The 12,545-nt window shown below is 39.4% G+C and overlaps 1 protein-coding gene across 1 annotated transcript in view; it reads right to left on the reverse strand.

Moving 5' to 3' along the window:
* The window catches only part of skap1 (src kinase associated phosphoprotein 1), a 28,591-nt gene that overhangs the window by 7,744 nt on the left and 8,302 nt on the right, over positions 1-12,545 (reverse strand). Inside the window, exons 5-11 of the mRNA XM_084567871.1 lie at positions 6,120-6,200; positions 5,900-5,983; positions 5,694-5,818; positions 4,890-4,953; positions 3,406-3,630; positions 1,216-1,269; positions 1,013-1,122 (exon numbers count right to left, since the gene is read on the reverse strand). Of these exons, the coding sequence (XP_084423997.1) occupies positions 1,013-1,122; positions 1,216-1,269; positions 3,406-3,630; positions 4,890-4,953; positions 5,694-5,818; positions 5,900-5,983; positions 6,120-6,200 (743 nt within the window). The remainder of the gene's footprint in view (positions 1-1,012; positions 1,123-1,215; positions 1,270-3,405; positions 3,631-4,889; positions 4,954-5,693; positions 5,819-5,899; positions 5,984-6,119; positions 6,201-12,545) is intronic.

Raw genomic sequence — 12,545 nt, forward strand, 5'->3', positions numbered from 1 at the left:
AGTCCATCTTGTGTGAAGAGCGTATTTCACCTGTGCTCTATGAGTTGTTATAAACAAGAGGCTCACAATCGCTCAACATGAACCGACACTGTTTATCTAACTAAACATAAAACCTTCTTTAATAATTTATCAGAAATGTTAGAACATCATTTCTGACTGGAGACTTATCAAAATAAAAATAATAGATTAAAATTCATTGATTAAATGTGCAAGAAATTTCACATAATGTCTTAATCTCTAACAGAAAAAGCTTCCTTCTCCCTGCTTGTCCTCTTCAGATAATTTAGCCTTAGCACAGAACATGATGATTCAATTTGAAATCGACCAATGGCAACAGTATGGGAACCAGTCTCTGAACGGAGCAGAGTAAAAGTGCCCAAATTACAAGCCATTGATTTCCAGTAGGGTGCCTTTTCACTGGTGGATACTCTGCATGTAACTACAAGATGGCCATAAAACACGAGGAAATAGATTGAGGGAAAAGAGCTGAGATGCAGGATGGCTTCACCTGCAGTTTACGTCAAACAGAAAGGAAGAGCCTCGCATGGCTGCCTACTCAATTAACCCCTGTGATAGAGGCTCCATAATGAACAACAGCACCATTACCCAGCGCCCGAATAGCACTTCACCCTAGTGGCCCAGGAATAGACAATGCCACTGTTGGTGCTTCTCTGCTGCATCGAAATACAAGCGCTCACTAACAGAGGAATTTCAATGTTGGAGATGTCAGCATGTTCGGGAAGTAAATGAGGATGAGGTGATTACTGGAGTTGATGTTGTTTAACCCTTAAATAATTACGCATTTCACACGTCTGCATCTCATTTTACTCATCTTAAACTGCTGTAATTGCTCCTGTAATTATATCTGCAAGTCAAGGGTGCAATCAGGAATGGGTTTCCATTAGAGGCGAACGCCAGACCGGCAATCTCCATCGAACTGACTGAGGGATCCAGAAACCACCGAATTCCAGGGAAATCTGAATGGTTTATTTCTGCTGATGGTGATGCTGACCTTGCTAATGATGTAGATAAGATCTCCTCTCTGGAAGTCCAGCTCATCGGGCTCGTCGGCCTCGCAATCCCACAAACCCTGGTAGTAGTTAGCGTAATCTGTTGACCAATCTGAAAGGGAATAAAGTGGCAAACGTGAATAAAAGAGGAAGAGGAATAACGCCTTCTCACATTTAAGAGTATTACGTTAAAATTGTTTCTGACCTTGTTTGGTGCTCTTGTCACCATTTTCATCTGTTGAATCTGGAAAATCTTCCTCTAAACAAACAAAACAAAATAATATGTGTGAGAGAACATTAATCTTTTTCTGGCATATCAGGCTACAAATTAAACATTTTCATTTAATTGACCTGATCCCAATATAATGCTACGAGAAATCAGCTGATAAAGGTCCGACTGTAAAAACTGCAAACAAACGAGAATTTAAAAAATAATCATCAGCCAAAAACGTATCAGGAAATTCTTGACAAATCTCCACATTGTGTGTATTTTTCTGAGCTCTTACATGCAGATCAGATTCGTTCATATTAATCTAGAGCAGGAAAAGTTAAAGAGGCCATCTTAAAGGCAGGCAGAGGCGGACGTGTAATCGACTGTGGGGCGTGGCACCCGGTGGTCTGAGAGGTGACACGGTGATACGCCTGCCTTCCGTCTCCCACATCCATCCTTAACACTAGCAGTCTGACAGCAATGCCACAACCCAGCAACATTATCCACCTCCCAGCACAACCTGCACCTCTGCTTCCAGGAAGAGCAGAAAAGACGGCACACACACATATTGTATATCCGCATGCATATTGTGGTCGTGTGCATAAAGTTTCTTATATCTACTGTATATGTGGGGGATGTCTGCTGCTTTTTCCTTTTTTCCCTAAACACACGGCTTCACGGCTTTACTAAAGAGAAAAGAAATTAAACTGCTGAGTTTTTAATTTTGTTTGGAGAAGGTTCTAACATTTGTTAGGTAATCTTCAACTGCAGCAGAGAGGAGCGTCACTCCGTCAAGAGGCCACCGCTACGGGCCAATGGTTTCTATATCAAAGTGATTTAATTTTCCAGTCTATAAAATCAGTCATCAGCACCAGAGCCAATACCACCGTCGCTCTGCGTTCTCCCTACAACTGAGCCATGTTCTGACAAAACCGAAGGGGACTCCTCTCCTAAAAATGCAGTTTTGTAAATTATAAATATTTCAAGATACTTAGCGTTAGCTTTAGGAAAAGAAACTTGGATATTTAAACATTTGTGAACACTATAAACATTTGTCAAAGAGGAATAAATGGGATTGTACTGATCAGGAATATTGAGGATGGAAGACATTGCCTTTCTTGTCTTTTAAAATCCTGATCAGTGAAAGAAAAAACTGAAATTTGAATAATTTAACAGTCTCTAATCACTCTGCAAAAGTAAGCAAAGAGAGGTACAGAGTGATTGATAATTGAAGGGGTGAGAAAGTGAACGAAAGAGCCCGTCATTCGATATGCCATCTGTGGTCAGGGTCTGTACCTCTTCCCAGATGGCTTTGAACGCCGGCGTGACAGTTTGAAGACTGATTTCCCTCTCACCAGCGATTTTGGCAAAGGTAATGTACTCACTGAGTGAAACAGAATCTTGATGTATCTTATTTAATAGAAAGAGTGATGGACGACGGCCCGGAGAAGATCAGATCACCCCTTTTGTCCTTCTTGGGATCTTGTAGCCACCCTGACACATGGGCCAGCACCCCCCCTTGGTGAGATCTCAGAAACACTGAGGTCTCGTCAGTCAAACTCTAATTTCTATTAAAGATGTGGCATTAGGAGCTCCAGAACTATTTTAAGCACAGAGAGATGCAGCTTTTACTTCCTTTCAACTAAATTGCTGTTGCTAGGCAATTTTGGCCAAAACTCTGCTTTAGTGGATTGAACCATGGGCTATTTGTTGCCTGGCAACATTAGCTAATTGGACGTACTATGACAGAGCATGTGAAACTACCCTGCTCTCGCTGATTTCAACAACATAACTGTTCAGAGAGATAAGGAGCGAGACCGGGGGAAGCAGAATTCGAGTCGGTGTAAGTGAATCTTCCCTTTCCTGTCCTGTGCGGCTCTGCAGCAGCCACCCCTGTTGCTGACAAGCTTATTAGTGTTGCTTGATTTAAAATGAGTGATCAGTCTGGGCGTCGTGGTGATAAGGAGGCACCTGCAAACACGAATTCCACAGCTAGGAGAGATCACAGAGATTTCTCGTTGCAAAAATCCCTCAGGGTTTGAGTGTGAGTGAGTCAGAGCGACTGTGTCTATTTGTCTGACTGAGTATGAAGGTTTGTGTACACGGCACTTTCCTGTATATTTATCTGTGCGAGCTGGTGGGTGGTGGTGCATCTCTGCATGCAAGGTAACCACATCCTCATACCTGGCAGCACCTCGTAGATATCCTCCTCTTCCTCCTCCTCCTCCTCGACCTCTAATGTCTCCTGTCTTCCTCTTCCTGCTCCTCCTCCTCCTACCCCTCCTTGTTTGGCACTCTGGGGTGCCTTGGGCAGCAGAACTGGGGAAGCATCAGTCGCTCCCGCAATGTCATCATAGGTCTCCTCGTCTTCCTCCTCATCATCGACAGGGATGAAGCTGGAGCTGAGATCTATGAGGGAAGGAGAAACAATGCGATAGGCAGTGTTGGCGTCAAGATGGAGCACAGCGTGGCACAAAAGACAGAGACATGCATTAAAGAGTAAAGTAAGAGAAATGGTCAGAGGGTCCTCGCTGCACAGCAGGCTAAGGCACATGCCATTTAGCAGCAGTGACAAACACAAGGTCTTAAGCTTCAGATTGTTCATTTTTTTCATTAGCTGTTAGTGTTCATACTTTTTTTTTTTAATTAAGAAATGAACCGTTGGCAGCATTCAGTAAGTGAAAGATTATTGAGAAATAGGCAATTTCCATTCTACCAAGAAAAAAAAAACTATTTACAAAGATGTATAAAAAAGAAAACATAATCCTCACATGTGGTAAAAGTCTGGCACATTTGCTTGATAAATAAATAAATAAATTAGCCATTATGGTTGATGATAATTTTCCCCAATGCTTTAAAGCTTTAGCTCTTAAAAGCACAGTCAGTCACTTATTCTCGGGTAAATTCAAAAATGGAGACGATAAATAACCATCTACATGCTCCGGATCAAACTGTATTTCGGAGTAAAACCGTGCTGGGAGGAAGTAAGACAAACTGCAGAGTGTCTGTTACTTCCCGCAAATCGGTGGCCTGGCCCGAGCCCATTTTAGAGTAGACGAGGCTCGACTGCTCGCTCAGATGGAGGAGCTGTCTCATTGCAGGCGACTGGCCGCTGCAACACAGGGTATCAGGTCCTCTGCCGTACACCAGCAGCCAAGCAGAAATCAATGTCACTGGAGGATAACCAGAACATCTACCAATCAATTTCCTGTAAGTTGGAATTCGGTAGGAGGGTTAGGGGAGGGGTGGCTATGGGGGTGGAGGAGAACTAGAGCTACATGACATGGCGGGTGACATGTTGAATGGGCAGATTCAGGACTCGTGTGTTCGTCTGCGTCGTTAGTGACGGATCGGGTGGTTTTCATGTGAGTCAGAGATGATAAAGGGCTGCCTCGCACTTCTGACCTTTCTGTCCCTCGAAAACATAAGAAAACTTCAGGAGAAAATTAAGAAATGTTAGAAGATCTCTACTGCTCTAACTGCATTTTATTATTAACCTATTTGCCTTTAAAAAAGCATTCCATGTCTGTTTTATTTATATAGCACAACTGGACTTTAGAATCTATACTTCAGAGAGGAGGGAGAAAAAACAAAGCAGGGAATGCTAATAAAAAAAAAAAGTCATGTAGTAGATGCTGGATAAAAAGTACAAAGGGGCGCCGGCTTACCTTTCAGTATGAAATTGATGTGGTCCACCCATTCTCTGGCCTCCTGAGGGGTGCTGGCGGTGAACTGGAGAGGGAGAGAGTGGCAATAACACTGCGATTATCATCACATCCGAGCGTGCATTTGTGTGTCCAGATTTTTAATCATCGAGGCAGTGATCAAATCTAATCCTGGCTCTCTAATAAGGAGGGGGAAGAAGGACAAATATTAAACAGCTATTAAATATTTGGCTGCATAATAATCTGTGTCTAAAATATTTAATTAAGACATACTAAAATATTGCGAGTGGGAAAATGGTGTAGCCATTAAATAAAAAAATGTTTTTCTAAATAGATTTCCACAGAGGCTCGACTGATACTAATACTTAAAGGATGATTATATATATATCTATATCTATATATCTATATATATATATCTATATATATATATCTATATCTATATCTATATCTATCTATATCTATATATATCTATATATATCTATATATATATATATCTATATCTATATATATATCTATATATATATATATAGATAAAAAACATCATATTTGTAATATTTATTTAAGAATAATCACATTCACATAATCACAAAGAAAAAAGGTAACAAATATTCAAATAAGTTTTATTTTTATACTGATCAACATTATCACATAAAGGTTTGGCAAGAATTGTAAACAGAGGGAAACTTCACAGTTGAATATATACTTTATATAATTTTCAATGTATTATCTGTTAAACTACAGGATATTATTAGATTTAATACCATAGACACATCCATTTAGCTACGAACATGCTGCGTTAATACAGACCTGGAAGGCCCGTCGCCCGGGAGCAGATATCTCAAAACAGCAATTTTTCTTTGAGTCTTTTCTCAGGTTGGCCACTATCTGGACGCTGTAGTCGTTGATATAAAATGAACCCTTCTGCTGCTTGTCTGTAAAGAGGAGGACACCATGATAGGATGTTATCTGATTCAGTGTACAGTATGAAGCTGTAATGCTTCTTTCAAACAAACCTTTTTCAGTCCCAAAGTAGTAGAATATTGAATTGTTGAGGACGCACCATCTCTTCTGCCACTCTGGGCCAAAGAAGCTGTGGTCTAAGGAACAAAGGTGCATTTATTATATTTGAATATATTTTTATATATATTCATGGATACATATACAAAATGGGACACAAGTTATTTTGTTAAAGAAATCCACCCATCTGGCACTCCTATGCATCTGTTGTTATACCTTTTCGTTTTTTTTCCAAGTAGCCTTGCTTCAAGACGTTGCTGAGGTCCTGGGCTGCCACCGAGGGGATGTCGCCAAAGTCTATGAGCACAAGCATTGATTGAAATGTCTTACTTAGTTCAAAACCTACAGGCATGTCATTTATAAGCATAGCAAATAATTTAAGATGCTTAAATCATATCAGAATCAGGATTTTGTCATTTTTTTCTTACCAAATGACTTATTTTCAAAGGAAAACTGTTTCTGACAATGAGCCAATTGATTAACCGGTTAACTGTTTCAGCATTAATTCCTAATCAGCTACACTTAAACTTTCCTCATTCCCAAAGAAACACATGCACACACAAACACACATGAGAATAGCCTCCAACCTCGTGGATCAAATACATCCCCGCTAGGCTTTAGGAAACCGGGATCAATACTTTTACAGTGCTGCTGAGCGCTGCAGTCCATTCATCTGCTCACATTGCGATTTAATGAGAACAACCTTCCTGTGGGAATGCAACAACTCTCTTCAAATTTGCAAAGTCAAACTTTTCAACATGAGAAGACAGTGGCACAATTTGAGAGCTTTGGGTTGATTAGTGTAATTGTTAGCTAATGCAAAATATCCAAAAAAAATACTGAGCTTAAACAAGAGCAACTTGAATTGTTGGGTTTTCTTGAAGAGGTTTTGCAACTCATCCAAGTATCTTCTTCAGTTATGAATGCCTGGTGGGGATTTTAGGTTTTTATTAGTTTTTATTACTAACATCTGTGAGTGGACTGAAGAAGCTACTTGGATTAAACCTCTTGAAGAAAGCAAACAATTCCATCTGCCTTTGTCTCAGCTTTGTATTGTTAGATATACCATGACCTGGATGACTGAGAACCTTCACAAACCTAATGAACAATGTACTTCATCTATTTGTCCTATTGTGTTATTTGTGTGGGAGAGAACTAGATTAAGGAACGCTCTGTTTGGCACTGTTGCCGTTATAGGACAGCTGTAATATAGCACGGGACGCTTGCTCTACTCTCCACTCTAGTCTTTATAAAAATGGAGGTGGAACTTGAAGCCAGGTTTGCCTTAAGGGCCATCTTCCGCCATGCGTTTCAAGAGGAGTACCTGGCTTTTCTTTGTGTCAAAAACAAAACTCTGCTTCCTCTGAATAGTCAGCAAGCATTGGTCTTCCTTTCAGACAAGGGGGAATTCCTGGAGTCCATCCCTTTCAGAAAAAAAAAAACCTGTTTTAACTGCTGAGAAAAACCAAACATGTCATCCCACAACTGGCTCCTCTGGTTTAAACATAGAGCATCCCCCAACATTGGACAAACGGGGATCTCTGTCTCATTCATAGAAAACAGCGACAAGAAGAAAACTGAGTGACCCTTCAATTCAGCTGAATACCCACTGTGTGAAGCTCTCTAGAAGTTTCTCAGTGAGTTTTGTCTGAATAAGTTTGATCTACAAAACAAAGCTGTTGTTTTTTTTATTGGCTAATATTCTAGTAATTTGAACAAACCACCGTGTAGATCCGATAACCCCACAATGCTTCGGTCTGTGGTCGTGACAGATGAGCAGGTCATTCCACAGCAGAGCCCTAGACACCTCACAGCACTAACACGCTCACATATCATCAGCCTGCCTTTGTGGATGGACTGACCAGTGACACTATAAATACAGAGGTGCTAAGGACTGTTTTGTCATAGAGAACCTGATTCAGTACATCATAACAAACAGCGGTCATTATGCTCCTCCACCTCATTTATCCGCCAGCAGTCTGTCTATTTTTTTTTTTCTGGTCCTGCTTCCCTGTTGCGGCCCACTTCTAATCCCCTCATCTGTCTACTTCCCTCGCTCTTCATTTATCTCAAAGGTCGAGTCTGGCTAATAGATGAGGAGGTGCAAAATCAACACAGGATCACTCTGATCTGCAAGAGTCAATAAACATTACACATTCATGCGCGCTTTAACACCAGGTGACTTGACCTCACTTGACTGTCTTTTGTATGAATCTTACACACGGATACAGAAGAGGCATAATAGTTCTAGATGCTTCCACGGGGTAGCAGCACAACCTAAAAGCACCACACTGGTTTAGTGCTGCTTGCACAAGTCCTTGATCTCACCCTAAACAAAAGCAGGATCTGATTGGTCCTGACTTAACAATGCTTCCTTTAATGGAAATTACACACTAACACCTCTTTGGGACCAATTTTAAGTGGATATTCAGGGGTAATGTTATTTGAAAACGCGTAATTTAGAGCGTTAAAAAACCCCAAAACCATCATGGTGTTTGAGTTTTGAGTTTGAGCACAGGCACAGAGAGACACATTAATGCATCTAATTAAGGCCTCATCAAAAATCGCAGACAGACGGCACTCTTTCATAAAAATCATAAATTGCGTTATCAATTATTCAGGGCAATGCCATGACTTCATTTTCATCCCTTTTGCGTTTTAATTAGCACCATCCACAGCTTTGGTATTGACATTAATTTGATGGCAATTTATTGATATTTCAGCATAACCTATTTAGCTGAGTGCAATTACCAACAAAGAGAAGCAGACAGATGCGATGCTAGAGTCTCATCCAGTGTTTCGTAAATCAAGGTGAGGAGCCGCTACGCGCTAACTGAATCTAACGGCCGTGAGTGGTCATCAGCAAGAAAAGATCTGAGCCACCCCATTTCCAAATGGACGGAAATAATCAATAGAAATTGAACAGAGATATGTGTTTAATTGATTTCGGCAAAAAGGAACATTTTCGTTAGCGAACAGACCTGTGTGCTGATAAGTGCTCCGCTCTGTCGCGTTCACGAACTTGTGTTAAACTTGGGAGGGGATACACAACAATGCATCTGAGCTGCCAGCGGTTTGCCAATGCCGCAATCTCTCATTTGGTTATTCACACTCTCTCAGCATGGTGTTATGAGCTCAGCAGTTGATCCCGCAAGAAAAGGCTGATTTATGTTAGCATGACCAGAGGGAGTTAATGTATTCTCTCATTAAAATCCACTTTAGTTAGGCTGAAAGTCAATCAAAGGCTGGATAGAGAGTGAATCAAAATGAAGGGAAATGGTTTGGTGGGAGGACTAATATGTTACATTAGATTTAACGGTGGTCATAACGCAGCAAAGATGTTATGAAAACACAAAAATGCACCGAAGATGTTGATGTAGCCACAGAAGATGGAAATGCTGAAGCAAAATGAGCGGTCCCCTCAGCATCTTTTTTTTGTGGAGAGAAGCGACAGCGTTGGCAAGGGTTCGGTCCCAGCAGGGAAACACGTGCTGTCAGAGGCTACGGTCTGAACCACTCCTGTATTCCCAGCTAAAACATTTAAATTAGTTCGATACATGGTGAGAAATAGTCTCAGTTGAGGGAAAAATACCCTTTATGAGGAAAATTTTAATTCTATGTCTTTTTGTAATTTAACATTTTGGATATAGACGTAAGTTACCTTAATGGATAAGGTGTCCTCCTCTCACATGGAAATATGTACAAAATTATTTGAAGAATAGTGAAAACAAAATTCAACAGATAATATGAATCCTGGGACAGCTAATATTGGTTTCCTACGTGACTCCTCTATCTTTTTTGCCTCTTAAAGTCTATATTAATAATTCTAGATACATTTTTAGTTTTAATTTTCACATATTCACTATGTGTTTTCTTCGACACAATTTTTTTTTTTAGATTCCTTTAATTTCTACTGCATTTTATTTGTTGTCTTTACTGCTGTAACTAACAATTGTTCTTAATTACTCTGTTATTTCATGATTTTGGATTAATGGTTTGTAATTTAATGTCATAAATTGATGGAAAATGACACCCGAAGCTGACAGATTCAAGCTGCTCATTTTGTTCGATCAAAAGCACAAAGACAATCGATTGTGCTTTTATAGATTCTGTTATAGAACGACAAGCAAATGGCATTTTTTGCTTTGAAAGTGACAATCAATTAACAGACTTCTGTTCATTGTCTTATTTCTTTTATCTTGAACATCCACTTCCCTGTAAACAAAGAGCAAAAATTTGACATTTGGTAGAATTTTAATTATCTAATGCATTATATCTCTTCTAATAAAATTTAATTAAGTAACTTTTTTTAATCCAGAGCTACAGGGAAAACATTACACTACCAATAAATCACAAAATGTATCCTTTACCATGAGGTAAATCATCTCTCAACGCTATTAATGGGATTAAGAGGTGATCCCCCTCAAAGAACAGGTAGAAATTGAGATCAGAAAGTTATCATATGTTTTCTTTCTCCTTTGCTTAGTCCTTGAGCACGGGGGCTTTCACAGTGTCTTTCGATGCGAGAGGTATTGCATTGAATGCAGCATCAGGGGGCAGGACCTGACCCCCGAGTGAACTCTGCTGATGAGGTGAAACAGAAGGCAGAAAGAGGCTCCCCGGCCCTGAGGGGGCTGCAGGGAGGAATGCTGCTGATTCTACAGACGGAGCGAACGAGACCGCAATCCCCTTCGATACTGTCCTTGATTAGGAAAAAGGATTCACTCAGTGCACCTTCACCCACCCGGCGCTCAATCTGCGCACAGGCCGGGCTAAATTGATGCATTTTTCCTCATTACAGTAGGAGGCCTTTGCTGAGCGTCCCTCCAGTGAGGCGGCGGTCAGAAGGGAGGAGAGAGACTGAGAGGCACTGAGGTTAAGGGCAGAATGTCTTCTCTGCCCTCCTTCCCTCCCCCTGATTTGATTAGGACTTCAGTCATCGATACATAAACCATGTTTAGAACGTCCTAATGCATGTGTTTGAACCAAAGAAAACATGCAATGCATTATATCAGCCTGCATGATGCCTGTATCACCGTCTAATAATGGTTAATGGGAGCGGGAATTTATGCAAAAGTGATTAGGGTTTTTTTTTTTTTTTTTTTTTTGATCAGGCATGTCAATCAGGTTAAACAAACAAATCTGACTTGAGATAAAAGCAACTGAGTCAAGCACTTAGTGGAAGAGAATTAAAAACTTGAAATGATCTGCTAAAAATTTTCTCATACTCAATAATCAGTAATTTTAGTTATAGATTGGATCTATAACGTCACACAGAGATAGCAGTGTTTCTCTTTTCAAGCATGTGACTTTGTCTATTATATTAATACTAAAAAACAAATACATTTCTGTTGCTCTACACAGGAATAGATGAAGTCATTCTAGGTTTTGCTCAATTCCTACATTCAAACATCACAGACCGTCCACTGTAAAGACACTTAGGGGCTAAATTTACTATGTGACATCGGCTTCCCCCTGGGCAGCCATAAGCAGTGTCTACAGCGACCCTGAATTTCCCTTTTCTAGATTTACTACCACTATTCAAATGCTTAACTGCAGATACAATGATCCTCTAATCGCTGGGGATGGTTTTCAGCTGCTTCACTGACAGAGACAAGAAAAAAAGTACTAAGAATATAAATACCAACAATGGAGGAGTTTGGGCCCGCAGAGGAGCCTGCATATGTGCGATAAAAATAGGATGTAACACAGTTATATCTGAGAGCCTGCAGGGAAAAACACTCACAAAAACTGCTTCTGTTATTTCCACTTATATACTGTAAGTATAATTTTAGAAAGGCGCTGCAATATGCTTTCTGAAAAATACCTCACACCTATTACCATTCTATACAAATCGCTTTATAGTTGTATATTATGCCAATAAATAATTATACGACGCCATTCTTCTTTTACGTGTTTCATAAATTACCAGCAGGTCCATGACCAACAGGTGTTACCAAAAAAAAATTATTCTGTTGAGGAAACAAGGCTACATTCTCATTGCAAATTGTGTTTTAAAAGAAGATAATTTCATTTATATCATTTCAGAGGAGCAAATTACAGATTTCTATAGTTAAATGCATTCACATAAATCAAAATAACTGCACCCATAAATTATTAATGAAATTAGGATTATTAATTTGGGTGAATTTTCCCCCCATTAAATTTTACTTTACCCTCAAACTTTGCAGAAGACAATAACTGCGGTATTTTCTTCGTATTTTAAAGCATATTAATTGACTCCTTCATAAAAAAAGAACAAGATTGAAGAATTACTTTGGCTCTTCCTGAAAACATTTTAATATAATTAAGAGCATGTATTCCCCATTCTGCTGGAGAAAATATGCTTTATTTGCAAATTGTTGCAATAAATAATGTAAATGCTATTCAAGTATTTAATGTGATAAAAGTTTACTATTACAGTACGATTTTCATTTAACTAATGAAAAACATAAGCTTTCCAAATTAGAATCTAATTGTGAGGTTTAAACTTTTTTAATAATTTAAAAAAACTTTTTAAAACTTCTTCTTTGTCTCATTTTTTGTATTAGTTTAAAAAATATTAGTAATTAAACCTGAATAAAAAGAGAAAAAAAAATAACTCGGTCAGTTTTTAGGAGCTGCATTCGCAGGGAAACGGTA

This window comes from Chelon labrosus (assembly GCF_963514085.1).
Source record: "Chelon labrosus genome assembly, chromosome: 19".
NCBI classification, from domain to species: domain Eukaryota; kingdom Metazoa; phylum Chordata; class Actinopteri; order Mugiliformes; family Mugilidae; genus Chelon; species Chelon labrosus.